At 46.5% G+C, this 13453-nt stretch overlaps 1 protein-coding gene and 1 non-coding gene across 5 annotated transcripts in view; both read left to right on the top strand.

Annotated features, from left to right (window-relative positions):
- The window catches only part of NAP1L4 (nucleosome assembly protein 1 like 4), a 43417-nt gene that overhangs the window by 18600 nt on the left and 11364 nt on the right, over nucleotides 1-13453 (top strand). For all 4 annotated transcript variants that reach the window (XM_072758709.1, XM_072758711.1, XM_072758710.1 and 1 more), the window contains exons 4-11: nucleotides 778-836; nucleotides 3539-3638; nucleotides 5535-5676; nucleotides 5902-5988; nucleotides 7293-7424; nucleotides 8171-8242; nucleotides 11317-11456; nucleotides 12743-12888. In XM_072758709.1, the coding sequence (XP_072614810.1) occupies nucleotides 778-836; nucleotides 3539-3638; nucleotides 5535-5676; nucleotides 5902-5988; nucleotides 7293-7424; nucleotides 8171-8242; nucleotides 11317-11456; nucleotides 12743-12888 (878 nt within the window). The remainder of the gene's footprint in view (nucleotides 1-777; nucleotides 837-3538; nucleotides 3639-5534; nucleotides 5677-5901; nucleotides 5989-7292; nucleotides 7425-8170; nucleotides 8243-11316; nucleotides 11457-12742; nucleotides 12889-13453) is intronic.
- Nucleotides 8858-8980, top strand: LOC112924397 (small nucleolar RNA SNORA54). Its single transcript, XR_003235877.1, has one exon. It is a non-coding gene; the product is annotated as a small nucleolar RNA SNORA54 (small nucleolar RNA).

Here is a 13453-nt window from a genome sequence, read left to right on the forward strand (position 1 = left end):
GCTCTGGTTGAATGGCTCCCCCCCCCACCCCCCACCCCCCCCCGCGGGTGTGTTTGAGCCCATGAAGAAACTGCTTCACAACATGGGAAGTGTCTCAAATATTGATACTGGAAAACCTTTTATGGGAAGCAGTCATGTTGCTCTGCAGGCCTTAAACCTCCCAGGTGAAGTCATTTCATTAACTTGACACCATCCTTACATTGTATAGCCTCTAGTGGTCAAGTGAAAAAAAGATTTTGTTTGTGGCTTGTTCTGAAGGTTATGTTAGTCTTGTGTAGTGTTTGACATGGTTTAATTTTGGTGAGAAATTCTATCCAGACATCTTTGAAAACCGATATAGCTGTTTTTGTGGAGTTTAATTGTTTGTAGAGACTTTGGTGAACTTACAGAGCCACAGTGGGCATTGTGTCCTAAAAACTTGGTAAGGTGGCTCTTCTTTGATCCCTTTAGCAGCTGACCAAACTATAGCATGCATGTTAGTTGGCTAGTGGGTTTGGTCTGAGGGTGGGGAGCAGATTTTGGGGGAAAGAAACTATAGAAATGAAAACTAAGAAGCTTTGGTCAGGGTTGAAAATGAGAACTATGGGGTGTGGCGGGGGGGTGGGGGATGAGGGGTTGTTAAGTAGGGTTTTTTTTTTTTAATGTATATACACGTGTGCATCTATAGCTCTGTCCAAATATGAAGGCGTTGTGTAGAGGTTTTTTAATATGTTAATGTCCTTGTGTTTTTTGTTTTTGGAACTTCTTGATAGTAATTTATAAAATGTACTTCTTTAGTTTTTCAGATGGTGTTCCTTCAGATGCCTTGGAGGCTGCTAAAAATGCAACTAACACAGGTCAGTTCACTGCCCGTGGGGAAGGTAACAGTTGAAGAGTTTGTGTGCAGAGCAGAGTGTGTTCCATTCTTGAAACATTTATTGCAATAATATAGGTGAAGGGTTACTGTGCTTCAAAGGTTTAGGGAAGTTAGAGTTTAAAAACTCCTATGCTAGGAGCTTCAGGCTTTCCAGAAGTAGGGTGACTAGCATGTCCCTTGGTCCCTGCTGCCACCCGTTACTGGAGCTGGTCAGCCAGTGACCAGTCTTTTACATCCGTGTTCTTTCTTCTTCCCTAAACATTTAGAAGCAAATGCCAGGCTTCATACCATTTTGTCCATGAATTCATAGATGTATTCTTTTATCCTCCATTTTAAAATGTATATATCCATACTTTTTTTGCCCCTTAAACTGTTTGAAGGCAAGTTGTGGATATCCTGACCCTTTTCTCCTAAAACAGTTTTGTGTAAATTTCCTAAAAACGAGGATGAATGCTCCCAAACACAATGCTGTGACCACAACCAAGAAATGCGGGGGTTGGGCAGCCCTGGTGGCTCAGCAGTTTAGTGCCGCCTTTGGCCTGGGGCCTGATCCCGGAGATCCGGGATCGAGTATTGGGATGGAGTCTTACACCAGGCTTCCTGCATGGAGCCTGCTTCTCCCTCTGCCTGTGTCTCTGCCTCTCTCTCTCTCCTCTCTGTGTATTCTCATGAATAAATAAATAAAACCTTAAAAAAAGAAAAGAAAGGCAGGGGTTGACAGGACGCTGTTAGCCAATATGTAGTCATGTTGCTTTTCCCCTGCTTTTCTCGGTTGTTCCTTTTTAACCATTGCCCACACTCAGGCCCAGGGCCAGCCAAAAGGTCACATCCCGAATTTAGTTCTGTCTCCTTTATTCTAGAACTCCCACCTTTTTATCCTACCCTGCAGTGACACATCCGCAGGCTGTGTGCCCTGCTGTCTTATGGATTGCCCAGGCTTTGGATTCATTAGGTTGTTTCCTCCTCATTAGGTTCAGACTGCCACATGGGTGACCTGATGCAGGGGAAGTGCAAGGGCCGGGGATATAGAGATAAAGGACTTGGTGGAGGCACGTGTCTGGCAGCCTTCCCCGTAGTGAGGGTCCCTTTAGTAAGTGGCCTGCCGGTCATCCTGTGACTACACTGTCCTCCACTAGTGGTGATGACGATCCTTGCGGAGTCCGGAATGGCGCTGGTGGTTGCATGAGTGCGTTTCTGTAATTCTGGTGGTCCTGCTGTGTGTTACATCTGTCAGAGATGGGCTTTCCCTCCCTACTCTCCCAGCCCCCACTTTACTGTTACTGTATATTCCTAGGTCGTTTGCTCGCTTGCCATCAGTATTCTTTTCAGTGTGCAAATTGTCTCAGTTGGCCAATGCAGGTCCCTTCAGGCTGGCTTCTGTGTCCTTTTGTTATGTCCCCATCAGTTTCAAGTACTTTGTAGCTTTGTGATGCTAAGTGATGTTCCATTTTTCCTTGAACTTTTCTTGCTCTGGACCTGGAATCTACCATTTATTTCTCCAAGGGGCCCTGTTCCTTTTAGAGAGAGATTAAAAAATCAGAATATAGACACTGGGTGTCATCGTTTCTATGCCTTCCAGTGGCCAGAGGTAGAGGAGAGATGTGTGTCTGTGTACATGTGTAGTTTTTACATATTACACACATTCATGTTTTATGTACACACATTTATATAGATTAAATACACCGTGCTTCATGTTAGCAGTTAATAATTAAAATGTTAAAATTGATTTGCCTACTTCGTATCCTTTGCTTGCCCACATCACTTCTGTACAAAAGGCAGAGAGAGATTACAGGTGCCTTATGAGTCTGGTGAGGGTGCTAAGTTCGGGTTCCTGGACAGTGTCAGGAGGCAGACATCAGCTCAGCAAACACTGAGACTGTGCTGTGGGCCAGGTGTCTTGCCACTCTCTGGTTAAGTGAAGGACCCTTCCTTTCCCCTCAATGTCTTGTTTGTTCATTGGGAAACAGCACAAACATGGCACAGGAGGCCAGTGACTTTCATGAGGGGGCAAGTTTGGGTGGAAAGGCTGGGTAGGTTAATGTGGAGGCCCAGAGCGCTTGCCCATCTGGCACACTGGGAACCAGTGTGAGTAGGGGGCTTCCCTCGATGTGAGCTGGGCCACGAGTGCGCACTGATTTCCTCCAAGGGACAGTCACCTTGTCCTGTCCTTGCTTCTGGGCACTTCAGGTCTGAGGGAGAGAAGGCCCCTGGACTGAGAAGTGAGGACATCTTGGTTTGGGAGATTAGAGATTTAAACAGCTGAAGGAAGAACTAGAACTGCCCTGGGCCTTCAGTGGATTGCTGACCCGCCTGCTCAGCTGAGTAATGGGGCCAGATGCCTTTAAATACATTAGAAGAGGTGCCTTGGTGGCTCAGTTGGTTAAGTATCTGACTCTAGATTTTGGCTCAGGTCATGATCTCAGGGTCATGAGATTGAGCCCCGTGTCAAGCTCTTCACTAGGTGGGAAGTCAGTTTGAGGTTCTTTCCCCCCTCAGCTCCTCCCCATCTAAAAAAAATAAATTTTAAGTATTTTTTAAAACATGTTTTTAAGAAACCACTTGCTGCATTTAGAAATTAAAGTAAATAAAGCTGGGTAGATGTGCACTGATGATTTTCAGCCCTTGGCTGTTCCGTGTTGGGCATATTTTAAATTTTTGGCCTTGTTTTTTACTTCTTAATAGAAAAGCTCACTGATCAGGTGATGCAGAATCCTCAAGTTTTGGCAGCTCTACAGGAACGGCTGGATAATGTTGCCCATACTCCTTCAAGTTACATTGAGACGTAAGTATGCTATTCATGGGATGCAATAGAACTTTAAGAAACGAAGGGGAAAAGACCGATTTCCTGGTTCCTTAGAATAGGAGTAAGTGTCTTTTTTATTGAGCAGACTTTGGGTACTGAGAACCGTGCACTGGGTTCTAAAGAAGAGCCCCTGGGCTCACTGGGTGGTAGAAGAACAGGCCTGGGGTGGGGGGTGAAGAGACGGCTGTGGGCAGGGCTCAGGGTGGGGTGCTGGCTCCCGGCTGGCTCCCAGGCAACCACTCCCTGCTCTCCGCAGGTGGACGTGGTGATACTGCCTGGGAGTAGGAGAGGTGAGGATGATAATGGTCTCTAGTTTTCTGGCTAGACTCTGGGCGGGTGGGTTGGCGTTTGTGGAATGGAAATGCTTTGGGGAGGGGCAAGGTTTCATGGAATAGAATTAGTTCCATGTTGCACATGCCATATGGTCAGTGCCCGCTGGGAGGACGGTGTGGAGTTACTGTAACTTATTGGAGGACAGCTGGATTTAGGATAGTCGGGCTCAGTTTGCTAAAAATCATTTGTTATTTTTATTCCATTGGAAAGGTAAAGTGAGATAAAAGGTCATTGTAATTGTGTGATTAATTCAGAAAAGAAATATAGGTGTTCTGTTATGTCTGCCATTTCATTCGGCCCCCACTGTGCTTCTACCTTATCCTGCCAGCAGTAGTCCTAGAGACGGGCCTAGTTAAGAATCTTGGTAGAGAACCTTTCCCCTGAGGTAGCTGTGGATAGGGTAGCAGGGGCCCTTTGTGATTTAAGGCTGTGCTGGTGTACTGTCTAAACGGTACTGTGCATAGGAGCAGCTGACACCATGCTGTGTGTTGTTGGAGGAAGGGTTGAGTGCCCAGGCTAGTGCTCGCCCTGCCTTCAGGGCTCAGCCCATATGGATGCCATCCATGGGGGCTGTGGGGGCTGTGATGAGGCCCAGTAATCTGCTCTTTGTTCTACATAGTGACCAAAGGCTTCAGGTTAAACATATAATTTTGATGGGTTAAAAAGGATTTTTTGCTTTTTCTGATTTATAAAAGTAATGCATACAAACTGAAATATTTTTAGAATATAGAAAGTACTGAGGTATCTGGGCAGCTCAGTTGTTAGTTGTCCGACTCTTGATTTTGACTCAGGTCATGATCTCAGGGTTGTGGGATTAAGCCCCTCGTCTGCCTCTCTGCTCATCATGGACTCTGCTTGTGGAGAAGTATAAAAAAGCAAAGAAGATCAAAATTACCTGGCTCTTGAAGGGAACAGACCCAATTTGTCTGTGTTGTGTCTGAATTTCCCCTTAGTGTGTCAGCATGAACCTCCACTGGGCGCTGAATATTCCTTGAAAACATGATTGTGGATAAGCTGTGCTTGTTCAGTTTGTCGTTATTTCCAGTTTTTCACTTTTACAAATAATGCCTCAGTGGACATCTCAGGCATATTAGTATTAACCATAGTATTTGGTTATTTCCTTGGTGTAACTTCTTGAAGTAGAGTTACCAGACCCAAGGAACATTCAGGTTCAGCTTTGCCTTGAAGGTGCATGAGTTGGTTAGAGGGCTTCTTTACCCTTACTCTCATCAAACCTGGGAGATTTTTTTTAATTGCCAACTTGGTGAGGAGCAGACAGTGGTTCTTCTAAATTAACATTCTTTGGACATTTTGTGGGATTGAACCTTCTTTCCATGTTTACCTGTGTTTTTTCTTTTGTGGTTTATCCACCTGCATCTCCCTGCCACCTTTTGGGATGTTTATCCTTCTAATGATGTGTAGGAGCTCGTTTCTATAATAAGGATGTTAATTCTGTTAGTCTGAATTTATTTTAAGAAAATTGAAAAGCACGCTGCCTTACTTAGTGGACATAAGGATGTTTGACTTTTCCTTTCCTCTCAGTCTGCCTAAAGCTGTGAAGAGAAGGATCAATGCACTGAAACAGCTTCAGGTGAGGTGCGCCCACATAGAAGCCAAGTTCTATGAGGAGGTCCACGACTTAGAGAGGAAGTATGCTGCACTGTACCAGCCTCTCTTCGACAAGGTGGGAGCTCTCTCATACGTTGCATGTGCAGGGGCAGAGCTTTCTTCAGGGGAGACCTCCATGCTTACGGAGTGGGGGACCCTTGAATGGTTATCCTTCAAACCCTAAGATTTAGGGTCTGAAGTTATAAAAGCATTGGGTATTCACAGATATTTGCAAATTGAATGAACTTTTGAGTTTCTAACTGAGTTGCTGTAACTCTAAGAAGGTCTCGTTCTTACTTAGAGAAGGGAATTCATCACTGGTGATGTTGAGCCAACAGATGCGGAGTCAGAGTGGCACAGTGAAAATGAAGAGGAAGATAAATTGGCTGTGAGTATTTTTTTTTTTTTTTTTTTTTTTTTGAATGAGTGCGTCTTGTGTTGTTTTAGTGCTATTAGGGGTAAGAAACCTGAACGTTTTTTAATCCATGGTATGCCGTCACCAAGAACAGAGAGCTCCTAACTTTAGATGCTGTTTCACCCTGAGGTTGGTCCTTTAGATTTCCTTATGACTGGAGCACTGAGCAGCTGGCAGCCTGGTGTCAGTCAGTTAATACCATGAACCAGATGTGATTTCCCTTCTCAGTCTAAACAGCTCCATGCTGTAGGATAGTGAGATGTGGGATCTGACAAACAGAATTGAAAACATCAGGAGGTGTCTTCCATCAGGACAAAAGCCAGACCCCACAAGGGGAGAGGACACCTCTGTCTCCACTCACTACATCGTCAGGGCCACCCTCCTCTAGGACTAGCAGTGGCGGTGAAGGAGCCACAGTCCACCCAGCCACTTGGGATTGGGAGCTTCTCATCACCTGCTCATAGCCTTCAGCAGATCCTATTCCAGTGTCGCAGAAAGTTCCAGCATGCTGTGGGGTAACTTTGTCTGCCTGATTCTTGTTTGGAAGACAAGCAACTTCTATTTTTATCCTTTCTATGATCCATTGATCTTTCAAATATATTGTAGAACTGGCCTGGTTGAAGCTGTGACTATAGATGAATCTAGTTGTGAATCATTTCCTTATTGCTCAAGAAAGATCTGCCTCTGTTAATTTGAAAAGCTCCTTATGATCATTTGCGCATAAGAATCCCATGTGATGAAGCATTTGCACTTAAAGTGGTTCCATTTAGTGTTGTGCTTGACCTCCCTGGGCCTGCCCTTTCCCTGGGCCCTGATGTTAGAAATGATCCCTCTGCACATGCTTGTCCAGTCATCTCCCTGATGTTTGCATGGGAGTTTCTGTGCAGGCATTTATAGCCATCTCCTTACCAGTGGATGTACATACCAGTTGGCGTTCCTTGTTGCCAAGGGCACTGGAGTCCTCCAGTCTGGGTGGCTGGTTGTCCCAAGATGAACATCTCATAGAGCTGGCACTTGGCACCTTTCCCAAGTTTGATGGTATTGTACCATCTTTTAAAATTATATCACAGAATCACATCTGAATGGAATGCTTTGATTGCTTTGTTCCTTAAAGTCACTTTAAAAATGTGACATGCATGGTGGTCTTGGAGATGCAGATGCAAAGAATACAGTTTTTGATAGAAGTGTGTGCAGGACTCTGAAATTTACACTTTGCATTAAGCGGTTGAATATAAGTTTATTACTTTGTGGTAAGTGTTCTCTCTCTTTTTTTTTAGGGAGATGTGAAAAATAAAGTAGTCATAGCAGAAAAAGAAGCAGCAACAGCAGAGGAGCCAAACCCCAAAGGAATTCCAGAGTTCTGGTTTACCATCTTTAGAAATGTAGATATGCTAAGTGAATTAGTCCAGGTAAGCAAATTTCCACCTAATAGAGTGATTTCAGTCTTAATTATTTATCTGTTAACTACTTAACACTGTGTTTAGCAGTTGTTCCTGGGGGGTGGAAAGGCACTTGACCAATAGCTCGTATGTGTGGTCTTGATCTCCTGGGGCCGGGGTCTCACTGTTAGAAGCCTCCATGCTACCTGACACTGAAAGTGCTGCTGGGAAGACCTGTACCTCTGAGAGTGAGCCAGACTTGTAGTCTTCCTACCTCCATGAAGGCCTGCTGCCTCCCCCCTAGAGCACTTACCAACAGACTCAGAACCCTTCCTCATCTTCCTGTGAATGAACAAGTGGGAAGATGTGAGGGCAGGAGACCAGGAAATTGGCCAACAGGGTCCATAACTTGCTGACCTAGGTGTTGTTTCTGGTTCTCTCTCCAGAGATGTGAGGACCAGCAGGCTTGGTCGATCCTATATTTAGTGGCATCTAGTGGTAGTGTAAAAGCAGCTGGGCTCCTGCCCATCCTGCCTGGCATTGATGGTTCCCAGTGCTCTGTGCCAGAGAGAAGTGGCACCTTGTTGCACCACCTAGGCCCAGTGGTCCATGCACAGATTTGGGTGACTTCGTAGGAGCTCTTACTTGATGAGGCCAGAATTCCAGCCAGGGCTGCCTCCCAGCATCTGGGATTGTGTCTGATGTCCAGTCAAAGGGGGTAGTGTGTGTTGTTTGGAAAAAGCCTCTAGAAATTTTTTTTTTCTCTTTATGATCAGGAGTATGATGAGCCTATCTTGAAGCACCTGCAGGATATTAAAGTGAAGTTTTCAGACCCTGGGCAGCCAATGGTGAGTACTGATTGAGTTCCTTATTGGCATCAGAAAAAGTCAGGGCACTGAGGGTGAGGGGCTTGGAGCCAGGATTGGGGATACAAACCTGGTCACATACTTGCGGGGGATGGTCCTGAGGAAGATGCTCACCAAGAACTAGAATGTTGTCACGTGGCCTTCCTGGGCCTTGCCCAGTAGCACTGCACAGCCTGACAGCTCGAGGCATGGGCTACATGTGGCAGGTGCTGGAGTCTGTAGCAGTGGACTCCCTTGCCAAGGTGTCTGCCACTTAGTTGCCACTCCCTGAGCTAGCTTATTTCCTGTCAAATGGGACAATGTCTTTGTTCTAAGTGTCTTTCAGGTTTGTGAGGATCTAATGTCTGTAAAGCAGGATGGTAGGTATATACTCAAATAGGAGCAGCACTTTAATAGGAACCCAAGATGCTAATGAAAGAAGCCCCTATTAAGTTTTACCTAAAATAACCGCAGGTAGACAAACCTGAAAAACGTGTCCTTGCTTTGACTGTCACAAAACAGCTCTTAGTGGCTAGTGAGAGGAGTCTGACTGAAGCCAGCCCTTCCTTTCCTCCGGGGAATGGGGCCTGCCAACCTGAGTGAGCTGGGTCCTCATAGAGGCACCGTTCGTGGCCTCTTAGCCTGGCTGTGGCTGACGGGCTCCATTCCGGTGTGACAGCAGTTCCAGCGGCACTTGACTGACTGCCCTGTGGCTCTCAGGTTCAGGTCCTGGGGACACAGCCTGGGACCTAGGTCCTGGGGACACAGCCTGGGACCTAGGGCCTGGCTCCTCCCTCCCCATTGCAGAGCACTGGCCCCAGCTCAGGAATGAGGGCCAGTGTAGGTGGGATGTCTCTCCCTGCTCCTGCAGGTACTTACTGGAGGCAAGGGGCAGGGGGATACGCTGGTTCTGTCCCTTTCACTTCTCCTGCCTGGCTCACTCTGGGAAGTGACATTCAGCTTTCCCTCTGAGGGTGTGGGGTGCTGGGCACCAGCTGAAGTGATGTCAGCTCGAAGGTTGAGGGGAACCCCTTTCCTACTGCACCTGGTTAACCTGGTTATCAACAGGGCCTTCTTGTTGGTTATCAACAGGAGGCTGGGCCATGGCACCCCCTGGAGGCTACATGGGCCAGCCCTAGCTTGTTGGCTTGTGTTTGGGGGTGGGGTGGTGGTGGAGTGCATGCTCTTTTAAGATTCTGTGTCCGTTTTTTCTCCTAACACTTCTTTCTCACATCTATTAACTATTAATTTATTTTTTCCCTCTAGCTCAGTTCTTTTCTTTTGTTCTTACAGACACTTGTTTGGTGATTTTCTGGGTCTGTTTTCTTTCTCTGTCTGGCATTTTCCTCCATCTCTTACGGTGATTTATAGACAAACAGGAGCCTTAGTGTTGGAAGACCACCAGCCAGTCTTCTTTCTCCCCCTCGTTACCTCCCCCGTTATAAAAGTCATACGCACTTACTGTGAGTGAGGAGGCATAAAGAACAACATACACATCTGTTGTGTAGAAGTAACTCTCAACTGTGGAGTCTGTTTCCCCATAACCTTTGTCCTTTTAAAATTGTTAAGAAATATTTTAGACATTAAAACTAGAACGAGGATGCCTAGGTGGCTCAGTGGTTGATCGTCTGCCTTTGGCTCAGGGTGTGATCCTTGGGGTCCTGGGATCAAGTCCTGCATCAGGCTCCCTGCAGGAAGCCTGCTTCTTCCTCTCTCTATGCCTCTGCCTTTTTGTCTCTGTCTCTCATGGATAAATAAATAAAATCTTAAAAAAAAAAAAAAAAAAGGAACAAGAGATAAAAACCATCCAGCCTCAGAATGAAGCAGAGCCAGTGTGTTTGCTTCTCCCGTGACCACACCTCTCCTCTTCAGGGTCTCCACACTTACCCTGTAGCAAAGAGGAATTACATCTGTGGACAATGTTGTATAGGCTCTGCTGGGTGGGAAATAGTTATTATTGTCTCTGTGGGCTGTAAAATGATTTATTTAATGTTGCCCACACATGCCGCTGCCACCTCCACCCTATTTTGAATTGTTGCATTATGATCAGCACACTTGAACCTAAATCATTTGTTCAAATTTTGGGTGGTTTCCTCAGTTTAGATTCCGTTTAGTACAGTTTTACTGGGTTAAAAGAGGTGGACCTTTATAAGGCTCAAAGGTTCACTTCACATATTTTTTACACTTTATTTTTTGTAATCATGGTTTTTTCCCTTTGTTTTGAAATAATTGCAAGCTTAGTACCTGAGCTGCAGCAACAGTGCATTGTTCCTGTGCTGCTTCTGCCCAGACTGGAGCTACCAGCTGGAGCCCTGTGGGCCATGCGGGGAAAGGGATTGCCTCCCAGGCTTTTCTTTTTTCTTTTTTTTTTTAATTTTATTTATTTATTTATGCATGAAAGACGGAGAGAGAGGCAGAGACACAGGAGGAGGGAGATGCAGGCTCCATGCCAGGAGCCTGACGCAGGACTCCAGAATCGCGCCCTGGGCCAAAGGCAGGCGCCAAACCGCTGAGCCACCCAGGGATCCCCTCTACTACCTCTTGATTTTATTTGTGTCTGCTGCTTTCTACAGCGTCCGTTGTTCCTCTTATGCTTGTCTCTTCAGATTATACAGTGCTTTTGAACAAAAGATGAACTTGTCCCATCCCTGCATAGTGGGGCCCCTTCACGCAGCAGAGAAGGCAGTGCTGTGCCTGAGCCCAAGTACAGAAGGGGCGGAGGGCTGGACCCCTGACACCTGGTTTCCCAGTCCAGACCCCCCACCTCTGTCAGAGTGGGCCCTGCGGCAGCAGGGAGAAACTAGGGTTCCCTAGGAGAGCTTGGACCTCCGCTGGGGAGGGTGCCTCAGAGGGGCACGCAGGACAGGTATTCCCTCACCTGCCATTTGTGTTTTAACTTGATGCTGCTGTTTTTTGTAATAAAGATGTTTTTCTTGATATGTGGCCATACCTGTTGAACTTTTCAGTAGTGGTTTCTGTGACATTCTGCTCAGGGAGGAGTTGGTCTCTAGTACATACCATGCCGTTCATAGTCTGTCACTGGTGGTTTGTAGACTGACCTGAGTTTTTGTATTTAGTCTTTTGTATTAGAGTTCCACTTTGAACCCAACGACTACTTTACTAATTCAGTCCTGACAAAAACATACAAGATGAAGTCAGAACCAGACAAGGCCGACCCCTTTTCCTTCGAAGGTCCTGAAATAGTTGACTGTGATGGGTAAGTACATACCATTTCAGCTTCTTTTTGGAAATAAAAACAGATAATTTTAGAACTTAATGAGTAAGAGAAAATAAGAATAAAGCAAAATGTCATTAATCTTCTTTAAAGCCCAGGGGACAAAGATTTAAATTATTAAATAGTCTTTCTGTTTTGGGGGTATGACCGCCTGTGCTGGGAAATGTGCCATGGGGTCACATGTGCCACCCTGGGGGCTGGTGGCCCAGCTTCCTCATCAGATGGAGGGATTGGGTCCTCAAGCTCCCTTACATGACACTGTCCTCACTGAACTGATAAATGACCTTCAGTGTTTGTTGAGTGAAGAAAATGAGTCAGTGCGGGGCAGTATGGGTCAGTTGCTTGATTTGGAAATTGGTGGGGCAGTTTGTTATCTGACTCATGATGGAGCCCCTTGGTGACTTCAGGGGAAATCACCAGGAAGAGAAGGTGGCTTGGAGTTCTTTCCCCTTGGTTTGTTTGAGGTGGTTTGGGAAATTGTTTTGCCCTTGAATTGGCACAATTACCTTACTCATGGGACAAGTACTTCTGACTCTTCCCAGATGAGCAGTTACAGAGCTTTCTTAAAACCCTTCTAGGCTCGAGTGGTGAGAGTGATTGAGAGAGCATTTCCCAAAGGGAGGCTATTAGGTGACACATAGGCCCGGCTTACCAGGCATGTTCCCAAGCAGACACCAGTCTCATGCTGCCAGGGGTTCCCTGTGGGTCCACAGTGACGGAGGGATGAGCAGTGGTACAGGGTTTGCATTTGCACCCAAGAAGGTCCATTCAGCAGCCTGGAGCCAGTGTGTCCACCCCAGACAGTCTTTTGTGCAGCTGTAACTTGCTGCCTCTCCACCTTGTCCTGCCTGGAGAATCCAAGTGTGTGAGTGGGTGACTTCAGGGTGCTCTGGGGTCTGGACAGAGGCAGCAGGTGACAAGCTCCTGAGCGTCTTTTGGGCCTCTTAGCCCAGCTGTGACCCGGCTTGGTAATAGGAAACACCCTTCAAGTACTTGGCAAGGGGAGGGGGGCATTATGCCACTGTGGTCACAGAACCCCCAGCTTCAGGCAGTGCTGCTAGCCAGTGCGGTGGCAGCCTAGGTCGCCTGGCCACTTCCCTTTCTCCAGCCTTCACATGAACTTTGTAGATGTGCTGATCCGGCTGGCAGGCTGCTTTGCCTACCTACGTTGTCCAGGTCCTCTAGCTGTGCTTTGGTACCGTGGGTATTCGTGGTCAGTGTTTCTTATGGCCTGTGTCCGCATGTGTGATGGCTGTCTGTCCCCATAGGTGTGCTATTGATTGGAAGAAGGGGAAAAATGTTACAGTCAAAACAATCAAGAAGAAGCAGAAACATAAGGGACGAGGCACAGTGAGAACAATTACCAAACAAGTTCCCAACGACTCTTTTTTCAACTTCTTCAGCCCACTGAAAGGTGAGTGGGTTGTGTTGCGGATGATGATTATATATTACGGGAAGTCCCTGCCTTACCCTTAGAGTCCGGTGCAGGTCCTTTGGTGAGTGTGACTGCTAAAGACACAGTTGCTATGCTAGGGGCCGTGGTGCTGGTGCTCACGAGGTGCGGAAGTGGTAGGGGGTGGAGGGAGGGCCCAGTGGGCGCCCTGAGCTCCATGCTGGCAGGCCTTCCTGCCACAGCCCTGCCTCTGTCCCTGGTTGTACTCCAGTTACACCTGCGCAGCTTGGGGATCATTCCCCACCCTCTCTCTTATAAATTTAGTTTTGTTTTGTTTTTCTCTGTGACTTGATAGAACTTGAGGGGTTTACAGATCATGGATTTCTGTTTTTGAAAGACTTAGCTTGGAAACTATTTTTTTTCCACTTAAGTCATAAAATAAAGTGACCAAGTGAAGGTTGAGCAACAGGTTTTGAGGGTAAATTACTGAGAAGTCTTAACAAAATTTTTTAAACCTGAAAGTGAAGGCCAGGCGGGTTGGCAGTGTTAGAATAGGAGAAAACATTTTCTCTTTATTTTCCGTGAA

This window comes from Vulpes vulpes, chromosome 5 (genome assembly GCF_048418805.1).
Source record: "Vulpes vulpes isolate BD-2025 chromosome 5, VulVul3, whole genome shotgun sequence".
NCBI classification, from domain to species: Eukaryota; Metazoa; Chordata; class Mammalia; order Carnivora; family Canidae; genus Vulpes; species Vulpes vulpes.